The 27,029-nt window shown below is 40.8% G+C and overlaps 1 protein-coding gene across 1 annotated transcript; it reads right to left on the bottom strand.

Annotated features, from left to right (window-relative positions):
• MTNR1B (melatonin receptor 1B) lies at window positions 1-25,983 on the bottom strand. Its single transcript, XM_056502559.1, has 2 exons — window positions 25,735-25,983; window positions 1-5,145 (listed from the first exon to the last, which is right to left on the bottom strand). Exons 1-2 carry the CDS (start codon window positions 25,946-25,948, stop codon window positions 4,277-4,279), a joined length of 1,083 nt encoding a protein of 360 aa, XP_056358534.1. The 5' UTR covers window positions 25,949-25,983; the 3' UTR covers window positions 1-4,276.
• Between the last annotated feature and the right edge of the window lie 1,046 nt (window positions 25,984-27,029).

Here is a 27,029-nt window from a genome sequence, read left to right as displayed (position 1 = left end):
TCCAGTTAAACTAACAACATATCAATAGATGACTGAAAATAAATTGTCTTCCTCATTTTCCATTAAATCTGTAAACATCTTTAAGTGCAACAAATTGTTCAGATGACCAAAACAGTTTTATATACATATTAAGAAATATATACAATCTTCCATATATATTTATTCATTGGCAAATTCCCAGACTGGTGCAATTCATTAAAATACAATTGGGAAATGAAAACAATAATTTTTATCTAAGTACATCCTTAAAGGAAGAAGTGGAGAGACAGAAACACATTTCTGCCCCTGAGAGTGAGCCAGGCAGAATTATTCCATTCAGTCAATAATTTAGTGAGAAATCTCAACAAAGTCAACACAAATAGGACTGTGCTTTTAGTTTTAATTCTTCCTTGAGAGTGACATCTTTATTTGCACAGAGAGACAAGATAAGACTAATGCATTGTTTCAGTCTCATTTAGACTTTACCACAGCTCCACTTCTCTCTTTACTGAAACAGAATTTACAGCTGGTGCTCACCCATCTGTGTGAGAGTAAGCTTATTTCTAATCTGAAATCTACTGTAAGAACAGATGTAGAATACATTTACTTCTTTCAATTAACAGAAAATGCAACACTTTTTAATTAAGGTAACACTAAAAGTTTGAAAACACTCCACATTTTCTGGAAACAGACTTTTTCCCTGAGGCCCTAATTTTTCCTTCACTAGTTACCATGTGCAGGACACAGGGTCTACCTGACTTTTTTCCTCTTTTTTCTTAAAGTGCCTATATCAGATATGCTGGTGTAAATACTTTTATATAAAAAAAGTAATAATTTCCTCAAAGATGCATAAACCTGTTCAGAGCTGATATGTTCTTCCTGACTATATTTTCAAATCATGCTGTAACCATATCAACTCACTTGACAGTGCATTTATAAAGTTTTCCTTCAAACTTAAATTTGGGGAAATGGATTTTGAATTAAAGTGAGGAAAGGGAGAAAATTAATTTAAAGCTTCTGATGTAGCTAGAAATACACATTACTACACAAAGACTTTTCACCATTGAGAGCTGGATTTAGTAATCTAAATATTATTTTTATGCATTTCATTAACTTACAGGAAAATTTAAATGTTATGGATTTTATTTATTTCCAGGTCTACTCAATGCAATGCTTTGTAGTGATATGTGGTATAAAACTTATTTTAACAGGTGTGAACTATTGTCCATACCAGTACCTGGCACAAAAATAGCAAAGTTGACTTTGCAACCACCATGCAGTGCAGGGCCCCTTTCAGGTAATGCTGTGGTAAAATCCACATCTAATAATTTATCATTGTTCCAAAAATTTTCCATCACTTGTGAGGGAGGATCTAATTTTGGAACTCGTCTCTCTGTGACAGTGGTGAAACACTGGCGTGGGCTGCCTGGAGAAGCTGTGGATGCTCCATCCCTGGGAGTGCTCAAGTTGAGGCAGGATGGGGCTTTGAGCAGCCTGGTCTAGTGGAAGGTGTCCCTGACCAGGTCAGAGTGGCTGAAATGTAATGACCTTTCTAGTCCCTTCCAACCCAGGCCATTCCATGACTTAATGATTCTATTCAATTTCTTGTGTCAGCTACATTTAGGGTAGTTTGGAACATATCAGAACAAGGATTCTGAAAGTGATATTTAATTTTTAAAGACCAGATATAATTTGAAAAACTACTTCATACAAATTTTAAGTCTTCTCCTCACGAGTATTGAGAGTGATAGCAGCTTATTTTTATGGCCAAAGAAATGGTTCCAACATTTAAATTCATTTTATGGAGCTAAACTAATAATTTTTGGACTCTATTCTGATTCAATCCAGTGAGACATAAACCAAAGTCTATCAATTTACTTCTAATTATAGTTCACCTAAAAGTCAGACGACCAATTTTGACTTTGAAGTACACAATTTCAGAGAAGTTAGAAAAAGCAGGATTGTCAGGAATCAAATTTTATGTCCTTTCCCACAAGTTTCAGACTCTTGAAACCCCTTATTTACTCTGGGGGAAATTTTATACATAGATAAACATGTATATTGATTTTGTGATCCATATCTTGCTGTGGAAGTCATGAAGAAAGACAATATGCACTGAAATAGTTTCAGACTTATAAAATTATGTTTCAGGTAAAAACTACTTATTAATGGTTGCTACTTTTAGCCACAATATTTTTTTTTCTGCCACGAGGTTATATTTGTCTCATCTCTTCATTACTCCTATGCACAAAGTTTTCAGCTTATCAGCCTGTATGAGTCTGAGGATACTGAACTTCTGAGATGATCAGAAGTCATGTGAAGAACATGAAAGCCCATAAAATAATAATCACATTTGTTACTTTGCTGTACTTTACAAAGGATTTTGGCAAACTTTTAAAATACTGTGATTGTTTGATATTTTTCTATCACTCTAGCAACATAAGGGAGGTGTTTAATACAACTTTATAGCTTTGGAAGGAGTGTATTTGCTGTAAAAATTAATATTACAGAAATATTTTTCATAATAGCCAAGTCAGGAAACCCATTCTGGAATGTAACAGCAACCTGAATTGTCCCATTATCCCATTTCAATATCTGACATGGATTTACCAGAGACCTAGCTCCTCTTCCATGAAGAGCACTGCTAAGAAATGCTAAGAGCAATGTGCATTTCAAGCCTAATGATAAAATAAGTTCATTGCTGGCTCACAGATCCCTAGGCTGATTTAGAGATAGTACAGCCACGTCGTGTAAATTACTATAATACTCCAGAATATAATCCAAATTGTATTCTGATCTTCACAGTCACTGCTAAAATGTGCTACTGGAAAAGCAGAAATCCAGTTGGAATTTGAGCTGAGTTTCAAAATAAAGTGGAAAAAAAATATTTTTGTTTTATGAATAGCAAATACAAAGTGTAAGTAAGCTATTTATGGAATTAAGATGGCCCATCTTTGCCTGAAATGTGTGTGTGTGTGTGTCTGTGTGTGAGCTACCTGATCTTTGTTGCCAAAGATAAGTGAAGGTTCTGATCAATAAAGATATCTGTTTCAAAAGAAAAGGAATAATTTCCTAGAACTCTAAGGACTACTGTGAATATTTAGAAAATGGACTGTGTGCAAACATCTACGCTGGGTTCATCCAAAATTAAGCAAGATAAATCCCTTTCTAGCTATCCAAAATTAGGTGCTTGAACTAGTAATCAAAGCTGCTTTTAGAGTCAGTGAAAGAGACCAGCACCTCCACAAAGCAGTGGAACTTATCCTTGGCTGTGTGTTTATCCTCACAGATGGAAGGAAACATATCTCCACTATAGGGAACCTCGTTGAAGGTTAGACACCAGCAGTGGGTCTTGTTTGAGATTAGATGTAGACATATGAGTCAAGTATATCTGCTACCATTAGAGTCAAAGGGGCATCTTCTTTTGGTCTAGCATCATTTGAGATGATCCAGGATATCCTGTCTAATGTCCAGTTGCCACTCCAGATCACAGGTTATATGCAATAATTTCCAGGCTGTCACAAATGTGTAAGGAGTGCTAAAGTGCATCAAATGACATTTTATATAGATATTTTGGTAAATTAACGAAGTTCAATGAAAATTTAATCTTTTCTAAAGGAAGAATATTGTGTAAGGTAGATCTGTGAAAAATCAACCAATTACATTATCTATCAAAGAATCAACCACAAAAGGTGAACAGAGTAGACACACTGTATTCCCTTTCTTGATGTATGTAAGTATGAAAAACCTGTGAGGAAAGTCTCTAATGTTAATATTTGCTTTTGCACAAATATTCTTCTCTCTAGTTTACAAATTGGATTCAAAGACACCATTACCGTCACCAGTACATGTGCAGAAATGCAATGTTTGGCTTATTGTGGAAAATAAGTGTCTGTCTCACCCTCTGTTCAGATACAGAAGGGAGGAAAATGCCACTCCAGACCCTTGATGAGCTGCTGTACACACGGACTCACTACATCTTCTAGGAAATGAATCCTGATCTTGTATAAAGAATGCAAAACTCCCGCTGAAGTAAAAAAATACCTTGTTCATATGTCTGGAAGCAGGATTCAGCTCTCAGAACTAAAACAGCTTGCACCCACCTGCTGCTTTAATTCTGAAACATATTTTCAATTAGTATCTTGTATAAATCATGAATCCAGAGCAATGTGCTTTACTATGAAGACAGTATTCCAGTCATAAAGTGTGATCCAAGTAGAAACTCCCCAAAACCAGAACACTACAACTATGATCTTGGTTTTCTCCATGACCAACTCTTGCATTGACTATTACACATTTACAAGGTTTCAGTTTTCATTTGGTTATTGTTGTTTAAAGCAGGAGAAGGCTTGCTCTTCTGGCCATCAGTTCCTCCTTTGGATGTGTCCTGGAAGAAAAGCCTTGGCATCCACAGTGACATTAAAATTCGTTTATATTCATTTCGAAAATTCTGGTTAAGAAGACCATATATTATTGCATTAAGGCAGCTGTTGAAATAGGCCATTAAGTAGCTTATAATGAATAGCCACTCAGGAACTTTTGGTGCCATTTCTGTAGGATCAATGGCTACAGCCAGTCCAATGAAGTTTAGAGGTGCCCAGCAAAAGGCAAAAATCACAAAAACAACAAACATGGTAAGAAAGTTTCTGAAGTCACTTGGCTTCAATCTTGGCTTTGTTTCTGACTTGACTCGTCTTCGAACTTGAAGCACTAAAACCCAAATTCGAAGGTAGCAGAAGCTGACGATGGTGATAGGGACGATGAAGTGAATCACCACAACAGCTATTGTGTAGTAGGAGCTTGCAGTCTGGACAAATGTGCACGAATAGATGCGTGGATCATACTTCAAAGAGCCAACAAAAAAATTTGGCACAGTTGCAATTACTGTTAATATCCAGACTAAGGAGACATACAACATTGTATTCCAGCAGCTGTACACCTTGTCATAGGCAAAACTATGACATATGTAGCAATATCTGTTTATTGCAATTGCAGTGATGTTGAAAATAGAGCCTATTACACTTAGTCCCATCACAAAGCCACTTGCTTTACAGTGTGTTTCACCCAGTGTCCATCCATTGTGGAAAATAGCTAAGAGCACCAGCGGGTATGGATACAAGGCCACCACCAGATCAGCCAAAGCTAGGCTCACCACAAATGCGTTACCTGGAAGGAAAGAAAAATACACAGGCATAAGTCTGAAAGCAAGCATAGCTGTGAAGAAGAAGAAAAATGTTACATTATTTTGGTCGTCTGCAATGCTGAATTATTGGTGATGTCAGCAAGCAGCTGATATATAGGACCAGCAGGGATATGATTTTACAATGCAGCTTGGAACACCACGGAAATATCTGCAGCAACAAAATGTTCAAATCTGTTGGTGACTGGATTACACCCTCCTTGTTCTTTTTATCTTTAGTAAACCCAGTCATCAGTGAGCCATTACATAAGAGCATGTTGAGGTTGTTTAAGTGTAGCTACTCCATGGTTGGATTGGTAAAATGAAAAAGAAATAAAGTCTAAACTGTGCCTTGTAGGTAAGCCATCATGCCATTCTAACCTATCACTGGAGTGCTAACGGGCTTGACAAGCAAAAAGGAGAAGGGTATACAAAGACTAGGTCTATAGCTAATGGAAGGATGTGCTGTTTTATGTATACTCTAAATTGCTACACAATACTCTGTAGAATAGATATCTTTCTGCATGAATGGCCTACCCATACTGCAGTTATTTTCTCATTGGATTGTCTAAGGAACAGTGAATTGTCTTTGCTACCCTCTGCAGAAAGACATATTTAATTATACAAAGAAAAGTTCCATTTGTGCAAGAGGAAGTATTCGTATTTTCTGCTGATGATATTAAGGGAATATATGTTATATGGTCGAACCATATTTGGCTCTCTTTTACCATTGTCCTTTTCATCAGTTTGTAATTTCTGACATTGTATCTAAGGGTATTTTTATAAAATAGTGAGATAGTAAATTATATTCATGAAAAATGTTCTTTAGGAACTTCACTCTAGACAGTAGAGGTACTCTGAATTAGTGGCATTTAGGTAACATAAAATGTATATGGTTTGTATGGTTTTGTATGGCTTGCACACTCTTTTTTCTTTCCCGGAAGTCCTTCACAGCATGAACTGATATGGAAAAAATCCGAGCAATTTTTAAAATTGTGCATGCAACATAATAATTTTTTGAAAAGAGCAGTTAGATGCTCCATTTTACAAATTCTGAGCTTAATAGTCCTCAACTAACAAAGCAGTTCTCCATAACATATTAGAATGGCATTAGCTGGAAGTCATAAAAGCAACAACCATGTAGAAATGTACTCATCAAAAATGACAGTATTTCATATCTCCTCTGTTTGCTCTGCCTGTTTTACATCTATAGCTTCCTGAATTAAGAGATGGGGAGCTATCTTGCTCCCATATGCTTTAGGAGACCATCATGCTCATCAAAATTTTCACGACAGCAAGTAAACTTAATGGAAAGCAGGATTATCCATCTGTACCCTCAGAAACGCAGCCCATCTCAAGAGTGGTGCACAACTTATTTTGGATAGTTCCTTGTTGTGGATTTAGTAGCCTGTTTTATATATTTTAGAAGCTACACAAGTATTTTCATAGCTGCAGCTTTATGATTTATGAGGAAAGATTGAACAAATTACAGAGAGGATTCAGTCATCATTGGGCCATGGTAACCTCAAATAAGCAAGGCAGGAAGGATATAACCAGTTCCTATCATTGTTGTGAATCCAAGCAATCTTCAGTCACAACAAGGAACTTTCAAAGTAGACACAGATAAAAAAAAAAAATAATGGCAAGAAGAAGAAGTGTGGGAACACCTTGCTTGAGTTTGCCACTGAGGACTCTAAGAAAACATAAAACAGTATTTGTCAGTACTGGCCTAGATAAAGCTGATCCCTTTGTGCAGGATGTGTGCAGGGTGTGAAGGCCTCTTGGAGGCATGTGGTAAATAGGGCAAAAAACAAAACTAACAAAAGAACAGGGGCATCTTTTCAGAATATATTTACATCATGGTAACAAGAATTTCTCTGGTGTTTTTTTTATCACTGTATCTGACATTAGAAGACAGAGAAGTCAGAAGCTGGAAGCTGGAAGAAAGGAAGGAAGAAAAAAAGACAAGTCTTTTTTCTCTGTTTTAAAATGTCTTTTGGAGAGAGAATTTAGTCTAGTGTGTGCACTAAGATTAATCTAAAGTCTAAGGCCTTCCAGCATCAGCTTGTACCCAAAATGTAATTGTTCAGTTGAAATAGAGTGAGCATTCAGCTCTTTCAATCACATTTGGAAATTTACTGTGAAATACATTTAGCAAAATATTTTCAAAGTTTTGTGTGCAATTTAGGACTTCTTGAAAATTCCAGGTGCAATGAATAAATAGAGTGAGCGAGGAACATATCAAAAACATAATTTACTAGTTTAAAACTCAGAAGAAAAATGGTCCAATATCTATAAAGGCCTCAGGTGATTTGTTATTTCTATGGCTTTTTTACAGAGTTGAATGTTCCCACTGTGCACTGCAAAGTAAGATCCAATGGTATTTTTCTGTCTTGGTGGATGACTTCAGAATTAAGTTTAAAGTTTATTACTGCAATGAATAATCTACAGAAGGAGAGAGAAACTTTTCTAATTCATAAAATATAAATAATCAACATTCTGAGAAATCAAAAAATCAACATTTATATGCTTGGAGAAATACACCTAACCCAGGGCTTTTAGAGTGGTCTAAATTACATTTATAACATAATTAAAGAGGTAATTTTTTTTCTGCTTGTAACAAAATAGAAAGCACAGAATTTTCATCTAGCTGGAATTATTATCATTGCATTTGGAATTTACTTGATGAACTTTGTTCTTAGATTTCAGTTTCATAGGAGAGAGAGAGGTATATTTATTTTTTTCACTGGAATGGAAAAACCCCTTAATTACAAGCAGTAGCTACTAAATGCCAAATGTCTTGATAGGTATTAAAAATATGCACATCTGTGTTGTTTTAAACACTGATAGTTGAATGCATAAAAAAGAAAATAATTCTAATATTGACTTTGGGTGCAACAGAACTAGATCTGTATTCCATGACACATTCCTGCATGTTGGTTTTCTTACTACAACTAACAGGAGAAAGAGAGCTGCCACACCCTCTTGTAATCTTGATATGACTTGATGTTGCAGGAATTTGCTCATGGAACAAAAGTTTTGGTAAGGCAGAAACTTTTAAGGGCTAAGCATCTGCCTTCTGAAAAGACAACTGGCTTTCAATGTCTTTACTAGAACCAGAAGCAATTGCAATGAGCAACTATGTTTTAAAAGGTTTTTCTTCTGCCTTTGGTTTTAAACTGGTGAAAATGCTTCATTATAGATCATGGTGTTTTTTTGGTTTTTGTTTTGAGGCAGTGTTTTGGTTGTTACACATTTGTTTAATAATTTTTTATATGTTGCATACAGATCTATGGCATTGGCAGCAGGTGGAGCAGAGAATTAAGTCTTTCACACACTGACATTTGAATTCCCTGTGACAGCACAAGCCAAGACCCAGGGTAAGCTTTGATTTACTGAGACATGCTAATTTGGTATAATGCTCAACAATGTGTTGCTAACAGAAGGTGTAACATAATGCTGCAAACAAATGCCAGAAGGGTGTTTGTTTTCTTCGAATATGACAGTTTAAAGGCAGTGATATGCTCTTTTGTAGTTTTTTTCATGATTTCAGATATTGGTGAGGTGTACTGCAGACTTTGATATAAGAGAAAGGGACTGGCAATAGATTTTCACTAGAACAGTGTGTTTTATAGAGTCTAGCAAAAAATATAGCATAAACAATGAATCAAAGTTGGCCTTCAGTTTATGGAACATCCAGGTTCTTTTTATTTTTTTTTTAGGAAACGTGTGTTCTATGAAGCTGTCTAGAATTATTGGTCACTACAGCTGCAGGACCCAGCACTTGGCCTTGTTGAACCTCACACACCTGGCTTTGGTCCATCAATCCAACCTGTCCAGATCCCTCTGCCCTCCCAGCAGACTAATACTCCCATACAACTTGGTGTTGTCTGCAAACTGAGGAGGCACTTGATCCCCTTGTCCAGATCACTGACAAAGATATTAAACAGGAGTGGCCTGAAGAAGAATGCCAGACTCACAAGAACAAAAGCTTTGCATATAAAAAGGACCTTGAGATTGTGGCTAAGTGACTTGCAGACTCCTGGACTGGAACAGAACTGTGTTCTGGGCCCTACATCTGCAAGTATGAGTTAGTGCTAGACACTACATTTGCAGGAGGTGAATTTTAGGCTTATTAGGCAGATCTCTCAGTTGTTGACACAGATTTACTGAAAAGAGGTATCTAAGTTGCACTGTAGTTTTTGAGATCATGATTTTGGCATGCTTGGCAACTAGGCATGAATGTAACCCAAAACAAAAACTCCACTTTTTCTGCGTGCTCACTCTTCTCCCTCTGGCTAAATATGGGAGTACCAATTCTTGCTGCAAGTTTGGTGCCTTGCCAATAGACTACAGGTGCAGAAGTGCTGTGCTGTTAAAAGCTGAGTAAAGGGGCCTGAGGTTTGTAACCCCTGGGTGCACATTTCTGCTCGCCTGTGGCTTCCTTCCTCTGCTGCTGGTGGGAATGGTGGTGGTTCTCTGTTGCCACCTAGTGCAGGAGCCACAGCAGAGACAGCACACTGCATCACCTGGCAGGGCAGGAGGAAAACTCCAGGGGCTGGTTCTTCCAAAGAAAAACTCGGACACAACATTTATGGGGGATAAATACTTTCTGGGCTTCTGATACTTTCTGAGATTGCAGGAACTTCTCCAGTACTAGGTATTTTCAGAGAGAAAAGGGGAAACAGAGAAGACAAGACAAGCTCTACTGCTAGAAATTTCACTGTTGCCTAGTGGTTAGGACACTTCCATGATAGAAGAACCCTTCTTTGAAAAAGGCTTGAGTTAATGTCTCCCATAGTCCCCAGAGAGTGCCCTACTCACCAGCCCTGCTGCTCTTCTGGGGTTAGCGTGCTTGTCTCTTTCTAGGTTATGTTCAAGAATTTCAGCCTAGAATCAGAATACATAGGTTACCACTTGTATTGTAGAGTGCTCTTTATCAGTATGCTCATCAAAATAAAAAAGTAGAAAATCCTTCTCATGACTTAACAGCTGGGAAGCTGAGATAGACAGGTGCAGGAACTCTCCAAGACACTGATTAGGAAGAACACTCCAGGTCCATGAACCTTGCTCTTACTTTCCTCTGTTAGATAATACCACCTCTGAGAAAAGTGGCAGCACTGGTCCAGCTTTCTTCTCCCAGAGGACATCATAGTGAGTGGCATACTAATGCTGAGGGATGGAGCCAATAGAAGAACTAGAGCAATTAAATAAGGCTAGCTGTATTAAAAGCAAACAAAAAGGAGTGGTTGCTGCACAAGGTAGTAAATCCTTAACAGATTTTGCAGATGCAAAAATTTTACTAGTGTTCAGGGGAAGATTGGAAAAGGACTAGTAAGAGTACTTATTTGAAGTACTACATTTGAAGATTACTTAATAGACATACTAGGTTTAGGAAATCCTCTGAGATGGAAGGAATCACAAGTTGTAAAAATACAGAAGCATCATGCAGGGTTGCTCTGCTCTCTTTTTCTGCTCAGTGCCTGCTTCCATCTACTGTTCAAGGCAGAGTATGAGTATAGCTATGCCTCATTCTCTGTGTCCAGCCATCTGAAACTGAGCTGCATTTTGCAGCAGGCTCAGGGGAGAAGATCCCTTATATCCATGCCCTAACAGTGAAGTCAGGCTCTTGCCTTGAGGATAATCTAGGATGGAAAAGGCCCATGTTGCTGAGAGAATCAGAGGCTTGTAGACTCATAGAATGGTTTGAGTTGAAAGGTATCTTAAGCATCATCTTGTTCCAACCCCCTACTATGGGCAGGGACACCTTCCACTGGATCAGACTGCTCAGTGCTCCACCCAGCCTGGCTCTGAACTCTTCCAGGCTTTGGGCATCCACATTTTCCCTGGGCAACCTGTGCCAGTGCCTGACCACCCTCACAGTAAAGAATCACTAGTATCTTATATACGTCTACCCTCTTTAGTTGAAAATCTCCCATTTTTCAGATGTCACACAGGGAGCAAAGCTGAGATGTTCACTCTGAGGGCTTAGCACTAAGGGTACCAGTGGCAGCCCAGCCTCAGAACCTCCAGGTGCTGAGCACAATCACTAAAAAACAACTACAGACTGTTTTTTCACTGGTTCATGAAAGAAGTAGTTTTCTATATCTGCCAGTACATATCAGCTTAATTTTCTTCTCTTGAAGTAATCACAACTGTTGATTGCTTCAACCAAGAAAGAATAGGAAACCTAGATGTACAACTGCAAGTATGAAAACTCATTTATTGCTGACAAAGGGGCCAATGCGAAAAGCTGTGAAATACAACAGGTGCAATCTAGTTAGATCCTGTAAAGAGCTGGGCAACCTATAATCTTTAATAACTTTTTTTTTCCCAGTGTCCCAGCACTATATTGCATGCAGTAGAAAAAAAAGGTGAAATATGTAGGATTTTATAAGATGTTGCTTTGTGAAAGAAACAAACAAAAACCCTTTTCAAAACTTGTTCCAGCCATAAAAGACCAAAGTGTGGAAGCAAACAAAGTAAGGATATGTCACTTCTAAAAACTCTGGAAAAAACTGACAGATTTTAATTTATATTGTGTGAAACACCAGTTCATTCTATCGCCTTTCTCATTACTTTCATCTTTGCTACTGTTTTTAAACTGTATTTGTGTCAAAGGAAATTATGTTGGTTTTTTTCTTTGTTACTGCAACAAAACATTGTTCAAGTCCTTAGAATAACAACTTTCACCTTCTTTTGGAAAAAAAGACAGGAAATTGAAAAATGAAAATAATTTTGTTCATACCAAAACCATGTTGTGTTTTGTTAAGCTGTTTGGTTTGTGGCTTTTTTTTATTTTAATATTTGCTAGCAGATTAGTTGAATTTGAAAAACCAAACAAACCAATAAATCTCAGACAATAAATAGTTCTATTTTAAAATATAAGGCTTAAGATATTACTGAAGATATTCAGGCTATCAGGCTGGTGTATGAAGTGAATAAAATTGAGGACTATTGGCGACTATGGGACACACTCAGGACCAATTTGCCAAGAGATTTGATGAGCCATGATATGGTGCATCTTGTAGTTTAGCCCTGCAGACCAATTTAAACAGCCCAGAACTTTTTGACCAGTGTAAATGTTGGCATCTCCTGTTACAGAACCAAAGTCATGCAAATGGCAATTTCCACAGTTGTTTGCTCAATTGTTCCATAGGGCTGCAGGTGAAGGACTCGCAGCCTGGAACAAATTTGTGCAAATCATGTACTTGTCAACTGATTCCATCTGCTAAAAGAAAACAAATCTGAGCCCATTATTCCTGCTATGTACTTCTGGGTGTTCCTGTGTTTGACTCCCAGACACACTGGAGGATCCTGGATTTTTATAAAATAGGATCTGGTACACTGCAGTAAATAAAGTACATGGGAACATCTAATTGGAAAACACTTATGTTGACAGGTTGCCAATGCTTTTAACAGCATACGGAGTCCCTTCATTATAATATTTTCTTCTCTTGTTTTCTGTTTCACCAAGGAAGAAAATAGATGATACTTGAAATTGGCCATTATAACCTCTCAGTATGGAAAAGTCTTACCCTTTATGTTCTGAGGTTTTGGAAGACCTCATTCTTTACTGTACAGCAACAGGGAGACAAATGTCTTCAGAAGCTGTTGTCAGTCTCTGCCATCTGCTTCTTTTGGAAACAAGGTCTTAAAGCAAAGTACAGTGGAATGATTCATCTTATAATGATACTCATAGGTTTGTAAACAGCATGTGAACAGATGAATAAATAAAATGCTTTTACAGAAGATGATTGTGTATTCTCTTCTAAAGTATAAGCTGTTTTGTGTTCCAACTCAATACAGACAAAGTGTGTAATGATCATTTGCTGAATCAAGGTCTTTTCTGAGTGCCAGCAGAAGCCTTGAAAAATGACAAGACAACTCTGCTGTGGCTGGGCCTGCAGGCCATAATATTGTTGAGATAGGTAAATGAGGGGTGATAGGCATGTAACCAATATAGCCATAGAATCATGAAAGTTGGATTTGATCTCTGGAGTTCATCTAGTCCAACCCTCCCATCCAAAGAGGGATAAGCAGTGGGTTGTTCAGAGCCATGTCCAGTCAGCCTCCCACTGTCTACAAGGAGACTCAACAACCTCTCAGGGTGACCTTTTCCAGTAAGGAATCAGTGTACAGGATATTTACTGTTTTTACTAGGGAATAGAGGCAAGATGCTGTCACTTTTGTGACAGATGAGGGGTCTACTTAATCTACTAAATAACAGTGGGTACTTAAGATCATATCTTTTACTATGCATGCAGAGACCAGACAAGGTCATTAACAGTGAGCTCGACTTGCTTGGTCAGAAGAAGAGATCTCAGTGCAGATTAGAATAGATAAGGCTTTGTTTTTCTTACACTTCTGCCTTTGGATCTTTTGTGACAGCAGAACCTTTTGAACAATCTTTGACTGGACTAAATAGTCTGAGATAAACAGAGAACTTGGACCAATAAACATTTCTAGATCAGTAAATCTACAGAGCAGTAAAGATACAGAACTCTGCAGGGGTGGAGCATGGAGTTCCTAAGGGCTGCATGGAAAGAGGCAGGAGGCACCAGCTCCCAGCAAAACCATTTCCAGAAAGCAATTCCCATGGGCTTTAGCAAGGCTAGGATGTTTCTCCTTATCTAGATACTCACATATTGGGTTCAGCTTACCCTGGCTGCAGAATCCTGTTCCACATGCTGCTCTGGTGACCTTTGAGCACTGTGAGCTGTGCAACCAGCCCTTCAGACCTGCCCCTGGTGGCAGCTCCAGCTGGTACACCAGTGAGTGACCTGGTGACCTGTGATCCAGAAAGAGACTTCTGTCTGCCTAACCTACTGAGTCACACCTCTTTTACTCTGTGAATACACTTGCAAACTGGACAGGACCAATATAATTTTTTACTAAGTCAGGTTCAAATGGAAATCACTATATATATACTTCAAGAAAATGTTTGAGGGTGTTTGAAGGTCACCTACTTCACTATTTTGTTTGCTCTCCATAAGCAGAGCAGATATTCTTGCTTCATCTTTAACCAGGAAGCTGACTGTACAGCAAGTTTTACAGTCTTTATGGTCCTAGCCTACCAGATGCTTCATAAGAGTGACTAAAGAGGATTGTATTGTTTTCAGATTATCTAACCAAAGGCATAATTACAAGACCTCAGATTAGTTAATTTTTCTTCTCCTTTGAAACAACAGATGCACAGTGCTGCAATTGGACTCTGGATTGTGTAGTTGAGGTTTCATACCCAGCACCCATTTTACCTATGATTATGGTAATCATAGGTAAAATCTTACAAATTCTTTCAACCCACTTATGAGTGGATAATTTTTTGTAGGAAAATCAGTGTGGTTAAATCATCCTTTTACAAGGCCTGCCCCAACATCTGATTAACATTTTACACATTTTGCTTCTAACAACTGCGAAGTGAAGAATAAAAAAAGAAAGAGAAGTTTGCTTAATGTGAAAACTGATTCAGAAAGTAATCTTTTGTCCATGGCCTCTAACCCCACCTGTGAATATAATAGCAAGTACTGTTGCAGTCACTTGAAAAATATCACAGGGAGACTTCTTGTCCTTGAGTAGGAATGATCTAAACTTCCACAGCACAACATTCACTTTCTGGCACAATATTTTATGCCAGTAAAACACCTGGAGTATAATGGTGCACTATCTGACTTGTGGCAGGGAAGTTTGAATTTTAAATATTCTCTCTGTCATGGCCTCTAACATAACAAGACAAAGGCATACAAAGATACTAGTCCCCCATTAATCAACTTTTTTTCCCTATGTAACTGTTCAAAAATTACACCCTCTGCATTCCAGTAAGTAACAACTGATTTAGAGCAAGCTGGTTGTAATTTAGTCTTTTGAATATATTCCCAAGATTCTTAAGAACCTTAAGTGGCAGTTCACAGAAAGGAGGGATGGACAACTCCTAGCTGGCACATAGTGACTATGCAACTTGTAGTCTTACTTGTCTTGAAGAAAAGCAGCATGTTTTAATATAACAGCCTTTTATTTGTCAGTAGAAAATCTGATTAGGATTGACTACTTCTAAGAACATATTTTAAAAGTCCTAAGGAATGTAGCTTTAATGAATTTTACCATGGACGGGGATCTGAACAGAATGGGCATCTTGAATAAACACTTTTTTCATTAAACTATGAGGATAATATTCAATAGGTGAGTTATTTTTACTTGAATTAGAAGTAGGACATAAAAATACTTAGATTGATTATTATTACATATATTCACAGGTGACAGCTATCTCACAAAAGGTTCTTTTCCCTATTTGCACTCAAATGAAATGCTGTGTATGCTTGATTTGGAAAAATGGAACTGGCTTTAGAATGAGAGGACACTGAGGATTTCAGGCAATATTGGAGCAAATCATAGAGACATGAGGATGCCTCATTGGTGCCTGTCTTCTTTGCAGTGATATATTTTACAATTTGCTGCTAGTTCTAAACTTCCAATTAGTTAACATAATTATATTTGCAAGGGCTGAGCTGCCAAGCAGGTATTTTTCCTGTTAGTCAGACTCTTAGCTCCAGTAGCTGCATGTGATATCTTCTGACAACAATTGTTGCCTACGTTGTGCAAATATGGCAATCTAAACAAACAGGTAAGCAGATGTTCTATAGCAAAATGATTACAATATTTATGGAACTATTATATAAATTATTATTTTCATATGGTATTTAAACATTGAAACTGATCCAAGTCCATAAAAAACAGCTAAAAGAATTAGTAAGTCTGTCAGAAGGGTTGTTTTCTCTGCAGACATAATTTAAGCAGCATTTATTAAAAACTGTAATCAGATACCTCTACAATTAATAAATAATTGAAAAAGAATCCCAACAATCAATATTCTAGTCATTTGATGAACATATTTAGGGTGTTTTTATCTGTTTTTATGTCAAGACATAGCTGTCCCATGTGCAGCTGAAATGTCAGGAAAATGTTGACTTCCTGATATAGCTCAGTCCTTATCAGTATGGGGATCAAAAGTAAAACAGAAGATTCTAAAGCAGGTACTGTTGTTAGGGAGGATACACCACTGTGATTTAGACATGTTTCTGTGGGATTTTGCTGTCAGGAAATCTGTTTTTTCCCCATATCAAGGTGGAAGGTTAAAAAGCAAAACAACTACTCTGATTTTTAGGAAGATGAAAATTGCCATAGCATTAGCATTCCTTTCTGCAAATGGAAAAATGGTTTTGCCAGCTCAGGATAACGTGGCTGTTTCCATATGTATTCTTGAGAACAAGGCAATAACAGTCTGTGTCAAAGTACCAATACTTGTAAAGGATAACTTGTAAGAAGCTAAAATCTGAAGCATATCTGAAGGTAGTGGTACTCATAATAGATCTGAATTGGAGTAGGAGTAGAATTTACTCCTAGAGGCAGAGAATGGCTTGTCACCCATTTAATGGAATCAGAGTAGTCTCCTATAACATCCTCAACACAATGATTCAAGTCACCTGGTGAATATATATCTGCTAAGAAAAGATGAAAAATTAGTCTTTTAAGATGAGTTGTCCTAGCGCTCTGTGGGGAGGTTTGGTCTCTCAGCTCTGGCTGATTGTGCCAAAGAGCACCACGAATCCTTGAATTGCTTCTGCTGGTCCATCCAAGAATAGAGCTTTACTGCAGAGAGGTCATTCCTCGTGCAGTCAGTGAGTCTTGCAAAAGGAATGTCAGTCCAGAGTCCAGGAGAGAGCTGGCAGGAAAGGGAGTGTTCCTAAGATGCACTGAACTGCCACAATATAGCTGCTAAGAGCTCCTTCGAATTTCCTGTGTCTGAGAGTATGTTTGTGTTGGTTATTTCAAGAGATGAAGGGAAACTTATTCCTACTCTCAGCTGAAAAAAAAAAGGCAAAAGATGTGTGACTGTATTAGATTAGGCCTTATGGAGAGCCTGAATACAGGGTTGCAGGAAAAGCATCAAAAACATTGCACTAACAGCATCCTTTGGTTTTCCTTCCCTTGAAACATGGGTAGGGTGGACTTGTGCCAAATGAAATACACAACATAAATACACCCTTGGAGTCTTCTTTACAAATTCAAGAAAACATACAGCTCAAATAAATCCTTATCATTCTATTTACTCTAAAGATAAACATACCAATGGCGCCATTTACTAAATGGAATAGGACTTAATATTAGACTCTGAAATAAAGGTATCATGGACCTGATCTTGGCAATAAACTTCCTATTTGCTCATCAATAAATGGAATACTTACTGTACAGGATAAAAGTAAATGATGATTTAGAACAATGATAGCCTGTCAATAATGTATAATAACTGCTTCAAAGGAGGATCCAAAAATACCCTGTGGCTACAGAATAATCTGCCCCAAGTTATAGTTTTACCCATAACAGGATTCCCTGTGATGCAGGTTGATAGAGAAGTTATTTTTCTACTTTATGATGTTTCTGTACTTCTAAATACTTCTTTCAATCCCTCTAGGCTCATAATTACTTTACAAACTTCCTATTTCTGAAATATTTTACAATTCTGTATCCTTTGGATTTTTTCTCTTCTACAACAATCTTAGGTTTCCACTTTTCATTTTTTTTCTAAATTTACCTGCAAGCTTCACCTCTTTTGTTCAAGAAATTTTCTTATTTTGCAAATTAGTAATACTGGCTTTTCACTTTGCTCTTCTACTCTTGGAATTATTTACACGTTAAAAAAGTTAGAGTTATTATTTCCTAAGTATCTTTGAAGGCTTATTTTCTCATTTGGTTACTGTTTGAACCGAGTCTCACAAAAAAAAAAAAAAAAAAAAAGAGGATGAAATTGGTGATGGACTTATTCTGTTTCCTCTCCAAGAAAAGAAGCATAATTAGAAGTATGAGATGAGTCACGGGCACATGACTGAATAGTTCTAGAAGTTATATAGAAAGATTTGGAGTATTGATCATTTGGGGGTATTTTCTGGGAAGAGGTTTCATATCTTCATGGACAGACTTCACCTAAGCATATGGGATACCAGCTTGCAATCCAAGCTGGCAGAATGAATAAAAAGAACTTGAAGTTGAGAGATGGGAAGAGAGCTTGAGAAGAAACGATATAGTTTCTTCACTTAACACCCAGGGCAAGGGAATTTTGGCTTCAGGAAGGTGGTGGCAAAAAATATAGAAAATAGGAGCTCAAACATGTGGATTTGAACTGGAGTGGTAACATAAAAAGCAGTAGAGTCAGTTAAAGGGTGCAGGAACCTATGCAATAAAATAGGGGATCCAAGCCCAGTGAAAACAAAAATAAAACTTTATGGAAACAATTCTGTTAGAATGGAATTGCTCCAGTGATCAGAGAAGAGAAATACTGACCAAAAGGTCTATAAGGGGAATGAAGAGAGATATTGAGAGAGAGAGAGAGAGAGAGAGAGAGAGAATTTCCAGATAAAAACCAAAATTGCATTGGGGAAGAATTGCAAAGACAATGTGCAGTGAAGAATGCAGAAAACTGAATTAGGATGAGAATGCCTCCCTTTTAGTAGGAAAACACTGATGGAGCCAATTTAACATCAGGACAATGCAGGTCCTCATATGTAAAGGGAAAAATAAGCACAGAAATGGCAGCTGAGTTCTGGATATAAACCCAGTAGATTTCTTCAATTCAGAGTCTATTTGCCAATTTCCCCCAGCCTTTGTTTTGATAAAGAACAAAGACATCCCTGAAGAGCCTGCCATGGAAAATAAGGTTGTATTGAAAGCAGATGAGATTATTTTGGTTAAATTAAATAGGAGAATAAACAAAGCAGACTAAGAAGGGGGCTTGCACATTTTGATAAATAAAAGAAGCTAATTAGGAAAGTGAAATCAGCTGTATTGAGGAGCTTAGGGACTTGAATGTGGAGGAAGGTTGGCATTTCTTCATATTAAAGGTACAAAAAATATTCTTTGTCATTTGCATTCAAAAGAGGGGAAAATATAAGAAAAAGTTCCAGATTTAGGTGGAGAAGTTGTCTCAGTAAGGATACTGGGGACAAGAAATGAGGCTAGAAATAAAATATATGTCCACCAAACAAAGCTGCTGGAGAGAACAAAAATGGGTAAAATGGATACTGACAACCCCCCTAAATTTCTTTGACTTTGCAAAGACTTCTAAAATGACTATAATGCCCTCTCAGCACAGTAAAAAAAGAAGAAAGGAAAGACAAGTTATTGGAGGAGGGGGACCCTGAAAATTGATTTAAGATGGCTCCTGGTTTGAAGAAAGATTTTTCTAGACCTTTTTATAAAAACAACAGTGGTGGTCTTGGGGACAAGGCAGGCTGACAGGTGAGGGATTAGCATATCTACAACAAAGCAAAAATATCAGAAAGATTGAATACACTTGATGGCAGGAATTTTTTAACATCTCAGAGATAGTGTTGTAAGTATTGAAAGTATTGAGAGCTACATGTGGGACCTGTAAAAAGGGGCTGAAATGTTCTTTAGTCCTCACTGCCAATAGGGAAGTGCAGATTTCTCTCAGGCTTGAGTGATTTGATTTCTCTCAGAGCTTGGCTCCCACATGTATCCCAAAGAGCAGTGTTGCTATGACTCACTTGCAGCTGTGGTGCTCTCACACTTTACTACCCATTTCCTCCTCCTTTGCTATGGTGCTGCACAAATGCTGTTTCTTTTTGCATGAATGGTGCTTGCAGTAAGTCAGAAAAGCAATTAGTCAGGGACTAATAAGAACAATAAAACCGTGTTGCCACCTCTGGAAGATTAATTTGTCTACCATAGACTATGTGTTAACATGGCACCTGTATTCAAGGTGGGAAATTGTTGAAAAGGAAGAATGAATTGAGAAATCTTTGGGCTCCTAATCTCAACTGTAGCCAAGACTGGAGAGACAAACTCAGAGGGATAGGAAAATTAAAGATGCATATAAAGACAAATGGAATAAAATTCAATGTGAGCTTATACAAAGTGCCTGTACCAACTAATCTGATCATCTTTATTTAATAAAAGCTGAACTTGGACTTTCTGGATCTGGAAGGTTGCTCAAAATACATCTAGCCTTGGAATCACCAGGGTACCACTTACAGTCTGTTGCTACCACTGCCTGGACAATGATGAAAGAAAATTGTTGGACCAGAGGGAGATAACCTACATTGAACTAATTTTGTCTGTTTCAGAAGTATTACATCACAAAACACAGAGAGAACTAATGAAATTTTGTGATAATACAAAGTTGAGAGCCTCCACTGATACACGGAAATGTCAAGATCTTTTTTTGCTTGAGGACTAAAAGACCAGAAAGTGGATAGAGTATAATAACATGAGATATGAGGTCAGGTACTGAAGGAATAATTGTGTAACAAAAAAAAAAAGGAGAGCTGCATCAGCAAGTGACTGCACCCAGAACAATCACCTATATGATGCTACCACATAAAAGGAAAATGTGGCTTCAAGGCATATCAGGTCCATTTTGTACATCCAGGAAAGGATAAAACAGAATAGAATGTTAATATTTTCTTGAGGGTGTTGGTGGTACTTCATCTGCACTGCTGTGAACAGGTCAGTTTTCTGTTTAAGACATTAATTTAGTTTGGATAAGTGGTCTGAAAGGCCTAAACAACCCAGGAAAATGAAGGGCACAGCTACTTAGAGGAAGCTAAAAATATTTGACTTGTTCACTATGAAAAAGGAAAAAGGTTGAGGGGTAAACATATGGTTACTCCCCATTACTATTGCACAAAAGTTCTCAACAGGTGGAGAAACAATCCATTCAAATTAAATTACAATAACCATATCTACTCTGAGTAAGCAACTAATAATCATAAAGTTAAAGTGAAAATGAGTTTGAATCATGGTAAGAGATAGAAGAGCTTTATTTTTATGTTGGGTTCAATGAATGCTGGTGAATGCTGAAGCTATGTCCCATCAATTTCTTAGCATTGAGCACCTTCAAGCTGAATGTGAGAGAGAATATGAATGCCAAACACACCCAGCCCCAGAGCTAAGAACTCCATGGATCCAGGGTCCAAGAAGTCAGGAGTACAAAAGCTGAAACCATCAGAGTGGGATCTCATGATCTGCTCATCCAAATGTGTTCTTGTCAGCATCACAGCTGGCATTTTCCAATTTTTCCAAGCGGTGTCAGAAACAGGTTTCTCCACTGTAGTTTTCTAAGAGATGGATTCCATCACAGGAACCAACTGTCCTGTATCTCAGTGGACGGGAAAAATAATAGGGGAGGAATAAAGGAGGGAGAGAGAACCAGTGTGGCCAAAAAGATGAAGAATAACTGAAAACAACATTTAACAATGAGGATAACTTACCTTCAGGTATATGACAGAGATGTGGAGTGAAGGCTGTGGAAAGGGAAAGGGCTTGGAAAAGACTACAAGACTTGTTATATTGCTGACCATGTTTATTTAGTAGATGGATAAGTACCAATATTATAATTCTACATGCAGGATTTTTTATTTTGTACATATGTACATATGAGAAGCATTGTCCATCTCTAGAGCCACATACACATTAGACAGAACTAAACATGCAAATACACCAATGTTCTGACAAGTAAAAGAAACATGAATTTTGATTTGTGTTGCAACAGCACCTTGCTATTGTAATGGAAATCAGTCTCATTGTGCTGTGTTAGCTGATATATATATAGAAAGGAAAATAGTGGAGAGGGTGAAGAGGGCTGACAAAATGCACTAAAAATACCACTTTCTACTAATGCATTATTTGGCAATGCACCAAGGTTAATATTAATATTCTGCCAAAAGTCAAAGGGTTCCAAGTCCTCATTACTATTTGAAATTCTATTGAGTTAATGTGCCTAATTCTCACTTCTCACTGATTCTATGCTGGCTTCAGGACCAATGAAGCATAAATGGTTTGCTTTATCTCTGCCCTCTGGGAGATGCCTTGCTGGTTCCCACCTTTTAGAGTGCTTCCCACCAGGTTCTTACCCCAGCCCATAATGTTACATTTATAGGTATGGCTATAAAAAAGTATCTTTAAAGTTCTTAAAAGCATCTAGTGGCTCTGATTTACTTGATGCACCTTCAGGATACTTGATCACCTAGCAGTGGTTGTTGAGCTCATGTAAACTTTAACACTTCTAAAGTTCAGTAATGTAAAAGCTGCCCTCAACTGGACATGTTTAATTGAAGACACACAAAATCAATAATTGTTTTGAAAATTCAGAACACATTTGACATTTCAAATAGAAAGCCAAGCTGATTTAATTTCATTATTTCCACATATTAAGTTTTATTTAATTTTGTAGTGTGTTAGATGAAATTACTCTCTTCCCAAATTAGAACTGATAAAAGCACTAATTTCTTTAAATTAAATCACTTTGAGAGATCAAAAGTTGCTCAGCCTCTCATAGAAAGACTGAAAGGGTGCAGTTATATAAGACAAGAATGTTGATTCATACCAATTATGCTATGCATTACTTGGAAGAGTCTTTACAGATTTTCCCCATAACCAAATTTAAATGTGGGAAAGAGGCTTCTGTATGATCTGAAACAATCATTATGTTGTAAGGCTGGCAAAATTCCCATGTTTGAGGAGTGAATGAGCAATGTCCAGAAACATCAATCCTACCCATTCTTTATTTCTCTCCTGCTGAACATAATAGGTACAAGTCCAAAGCCTAATAAGTCATTTTATTTAGCTCCATTCTTGCACCTCCCATTATACAACAGCATTCAAATATATTTACTTTTGATCATGCTTTAATTTTCAGGAGAGTGATGCATAATTACGTTGTTATCCAGTTATCAGATCTCCCTGTGAAGTCTAAAACAGAATGGTGTTGACAAGTCCTGGAAAAACTGCTAAAACCCTGTATTGCTTTCTGAAGGTATGATTACTTCTTGTGCCACAAAAGTATGTAGAGCTGGTTAATTTATTCCTTATACACCTGTGACTTATCTGAAGTCCCAAACGCTCATCCAAGAAAAATCTCTCATTAGCTTTTTCAAAGGGAATTGAGTGCTCATGATGCTATAGCTCTTCCTTTTTCCTTCGATCATCTGGATGTCTTCCTGTCATAACCATTCCCCTAACTTAATCTCTTTTCTTTTCTGACAAGGTCTAACTCCTTTCATGCCATTTTTCCTCACCATTTCACTTTCTACTGCATTCATTCCCCCTGCGAGTACAAATGTGTCATTTCTTGCTTTCTCAGAAAGGAAACCTGCAAGTCCACCTGCTTTTCCATCCTCTTTCCCTGTCAGAGGCTAAGGGCTCCCAAGTACCGTCTTAACTCTCCACCACTTTCCCAACCCCTCTATCACTCCACTCACATCAGTTTCCAGTCCTCTTCCACTCTGCTTCCTCCCTAAGAAATTTTACCTGAAAAGACTTCTGTGGACATTTAGCAAACTGTGCCCTTTCAGCTTCACCTCCCAGAGTCATGTCTCTCTGACGTAAAACTAAGAACTGGCAATTTAAAAGGTATTTAACCTTACGAAGATTATGCAGAAGGAATTCCCTGCTGTTCTTCACAGCACTAATCAAATATAAAGAGATCTTTGGGACAAGGTCAGCGGCATCACATTAAGGATGATCCTAGAAGGAGATCAATTAGTGGGTATTTGAATCGGGTAAGACAACTACGCTTGTTTTGGTAGGGGTTTTGTTTGTTTGTTTGTTTGTTTTTCTCCTAACAGTCCCAGAGTGCCATAGAGTACTTTGATCAGCATCTTGAAACTTATTCTTCCAGGCATTACTCCCGTCCAGTCCAAACCTGCCCCTTTGCTATTTGGGCGAAGGGAACGTTTCAGAAGAGAGCCCCTCTCCCCCTCTCCCTGGATGGGGTTTGATGCCTCTGGCCGGCCTTCCTTTCCAGAGAGATCCTGCTCCCTAGGCTTCCTTCCCCCGGAGCACGGGCGCGAATCCCTCGGGAACTCTCCTTCCCCCGGTGCCGAGGGGGCCGGGAGAGCTCCGGTGAGTCACGGCGGCTCCCTCGGGGCTCCCTGTCCCACTGCGGGGCTCAGCCCGGCCCCCCTCCGGGACCCCAGCCCCGGGGCGTGCCGGCACTACCGGGCTCGGCACGGCTCTGCTCCTCTCGGCTCGGTGCCCTGGGGCGGGCTGCCCAAGCACAAGCGCATGGAGCAGCCGCTGCCTCCCCACGCCGCCCCTCGCTCCGCCAAACCACCTTTCCAGGCGTTCTCAGGTCCGGCTCTGCTCGGTGGGGTGTGATCGCTCAGCCCCGTGTGAGCGGGACTTGCCGGCATCCCCCGCCTGCAGTTAGACGTGCAGCGATGGGGGAGCGCAAGGCTTACCCCTCCATAAACTGCTTTTGCCCTTAAGCACCGTTTAACTTAAAGCAAGGGCGAGCGAGCGCTATTCCCCGTCAGCAGGAGCTCCGGTCACCGCACCGTGAGAGACACGACAGCGCTTGGGAGGCGACACTGGTTAAAGAACCCCAAACCAACACCCCCTCCACCCCCAGCAGAAAAAAGCCAGCAGCTCTGCCTCCTTCTCCGTGTCAAGGGAGCATCTGCTGACACAGAGCAGCGATGGCAGAGCCCTCTGGCTCCGAGTGCGGGGAACGCAGCGCTTGGGACTCCTGCCAGCTCCCAGCAAAGTTTGGTTATCCCCACCTGCGTGCGCATGGCAGAACGAGGGAACTCGAGTCCCGAAGGAATGAGGAGTTCCGGGAAGAGCTAAGAGCTATAAGAACTGTAGTAGGTACACCACAGTTTCGGGGGTAGCACTTTATACTGCACCGACACCCAGCATCCAGCCGAGTGCAGGTGTGCCCAGCTCTGAGCATCAGGGAACAATCGGCTCCATCAATGGGGGAAGCTGAAGGAGGGGTAGGATCGGCCCGCAGCGGGATGTGCGCGAATCGGGCAACTTGGCCAGGAGGCAAATCAGGGAAGCTGGTGCGTAACTACAGAGTTTTGTAGTTTGGAACACGTGTAACCAGCCCGGCAGAGGAGATAAAGCCAGTAAGTTTAGCAAGTAAAAGCTGCAGAGCAACATTCTAGCACACTCAAGGAAAAACATAGACACGATTCAAAGACAACAGCCCACTTTATTTGTTGCGTTCTGGTTGAAGGATATGCTATGAGGAAGGAGACAAGAAGGCGATTTCATGAAAGACTACCGTAAACTCTGATGCAGGCTCTAGAGAGCGGGATGAGCCGCTTCCCCACGCATGCACAGCACCGTATCTTTAGGACTCTTGAGCAAGTTTTAAAAACTCCTCCTTCATTCCTCCGACCGCTTTGGGCACGCTTTTTGTCTCCGGTATTTTAAGCGGATGGCACGGATTTCCCTCCTCGGGAGCTCCGTAGAGACCACATAGTGCCTCACGAGGAGCCACTGAACGCCCTGCATTCCCGGACGGAGAGCAGGACGGAGCTCGAGGGAGCGCAGGGGCGGCGCGCTGGGCACGGTGACTGAGCGCCTGGGGTCCCTGCACACACTACAGGGCAAGAGCCGATGGATGGGGGCTCCGGTCCCCCGCCTCCCGCGGGCGGCTCGCACGGACTCGGCTCCTCGGGACAGCTGGAAGCGAGGACCAGGACAGCGGCGGGACCCCTGGGGCTCGCTACTCCCTGCCACCGCCGGGGCAGGGTGAGGAGTCAAGCCCTTACCTGAGTTCCGAAGCTTGCGGTTCTTGAAGACGGAGAGGATGACCAGGAGGTTGCCCAGGATGTCCACCACGGTGGTGAAGATCAGCACGCTGGACAGCACCGGCACCACCCAGGCGGGCCGCGGGGCTCCCGCCGCCGCCTCCCGCTCCGCCAAGCCCAGGCGGCCGCGCCCGCCCGGGTCACAGCAGTTCCTCAGGGAGCCGTTCTCCAGCATCGCGGCCACCCCGTCCCGGCGCCTCCCCGCGGTGACCGGCGGCGGCCCCGCGGACTGACCGCGCGGGCGGCGGGGACGGCTTTAAGGGGCGCGCCGGGCGCTGCTCCGCCGGGAGGGGCGGGCATGGGGCGGTGCCAGAGCCCCCTCCCCTTTCCCGGGCGGCGGGGGAAGCCCGGGGGCGGGCACGGCCCCGCCTGCCGAAGCAGGGGGGGGGCGGCCGGCCGGCGGGAGCGGCGGGGGCTGCGGGAGCATCCGCGGGCAGCGGGGGCGGCCGCGCTCCGCCATCCCCGGGCACAGCCCGCATGGCCGGAGAGCCGCGGGGACGGGCGAGGGCGGCGGAGAAGCCCCTGTCCCAAAGCGCTGCCCCTGCCGCAGGGCTCAGCCGCCGAGAGAGCGCTGTTTTGGGCGTCGTTTGTGTTGTGGTTCTGAGGACGGGGCTTGGTTGTTTTTTCCCTGCCCCGCGGCTGGGACCGCGGTGTTCCCGGCGGCGCAAGGCCAGCGGTCCCCCCGCCTCTCTGGCCGCCAGGCACACGGTGCGCCCAGACGGTGCTCCTGGCACATTCCCCCTCCGGCCTGGCAGCAGATCTGAAGGGGCTGTGCACTGCCTTCGCCGTGGCCTTGTGCCTCTCGTTTGAGCGCAGCGGCCAGGTCCGGACTAAGGGCAGCGCTCGGGGCAGTGACTGCGAGCGCCGCGGACGGGACGTGCCCGCCCGATGTTCGGAAGTTGGGCGCGTTTCGCGGGATTTTCCCGTCGAGCTGCAGGGCAGACAGACGGGCTGCACTCTGCAATTACGCTGGAAACACACAATTTCCTTTGGGCCCTGGAATTGACAGCTACCATATGCTCATTTGCATTAAATAAACAAGCGAGAGGCGTGCGGCAGAGGAGGGCACAGCCCGCGGTCGCCGTGCCTGGCTGGCAGGGTGACACCGCGCTCGCACGGCGGGGACCGGCAATTAGCGCTGCTGCTCTCGGCAGACCTGGCTCGGGAGGGGTTTGTGCCCTACTTCACATTGTTTTCAGGCCATCCAGGTCACACTGTGTCGTTGTTTTGCTTCCAGAGTGTGCCCCTCTGAATTA

The sequence above is a fragment of the Oenanthe melanoleuca genome, chromosome 1 (assembly GCF_029582105.1).
Source record: "Oenanthe melanoleuca isolate GR-GAL-2019-014 chromosome 1, OMel1.0, whole genome shotgun sequence".
Taxonomy (NCBI): Eukaryota; Metazoa; Chordata; class Aves; order Passeriformes; family Muscicapidae; genus Oenanthe; species Oenanthe melanoleuca.
The sequence above is the reverse complement of the archived record's forward strand: the minus strand, read 5'-3'. Positions and strand labels throughout refer to the sequence as shown.

What these genes read in the sequence shown, in the direction of transcription:
- MTNR1B (XM_056502559.1), bottom strand. Translation starts at nt 25,948, where the DNA reads ATGCTGGAGAACGGCTCCCTGAGGAACTGCTGTGACCCGGGCGGGCGC. An exon ending in CCGCAAGCTTCGGAACTCAG is followed by an intron (nt 5,146 to 25,734) that starts GTAAGGGCTTGA and finishes CTTTCCTTCCAG; the next exon opens with GTAACGCATTTGTGGTGAGC.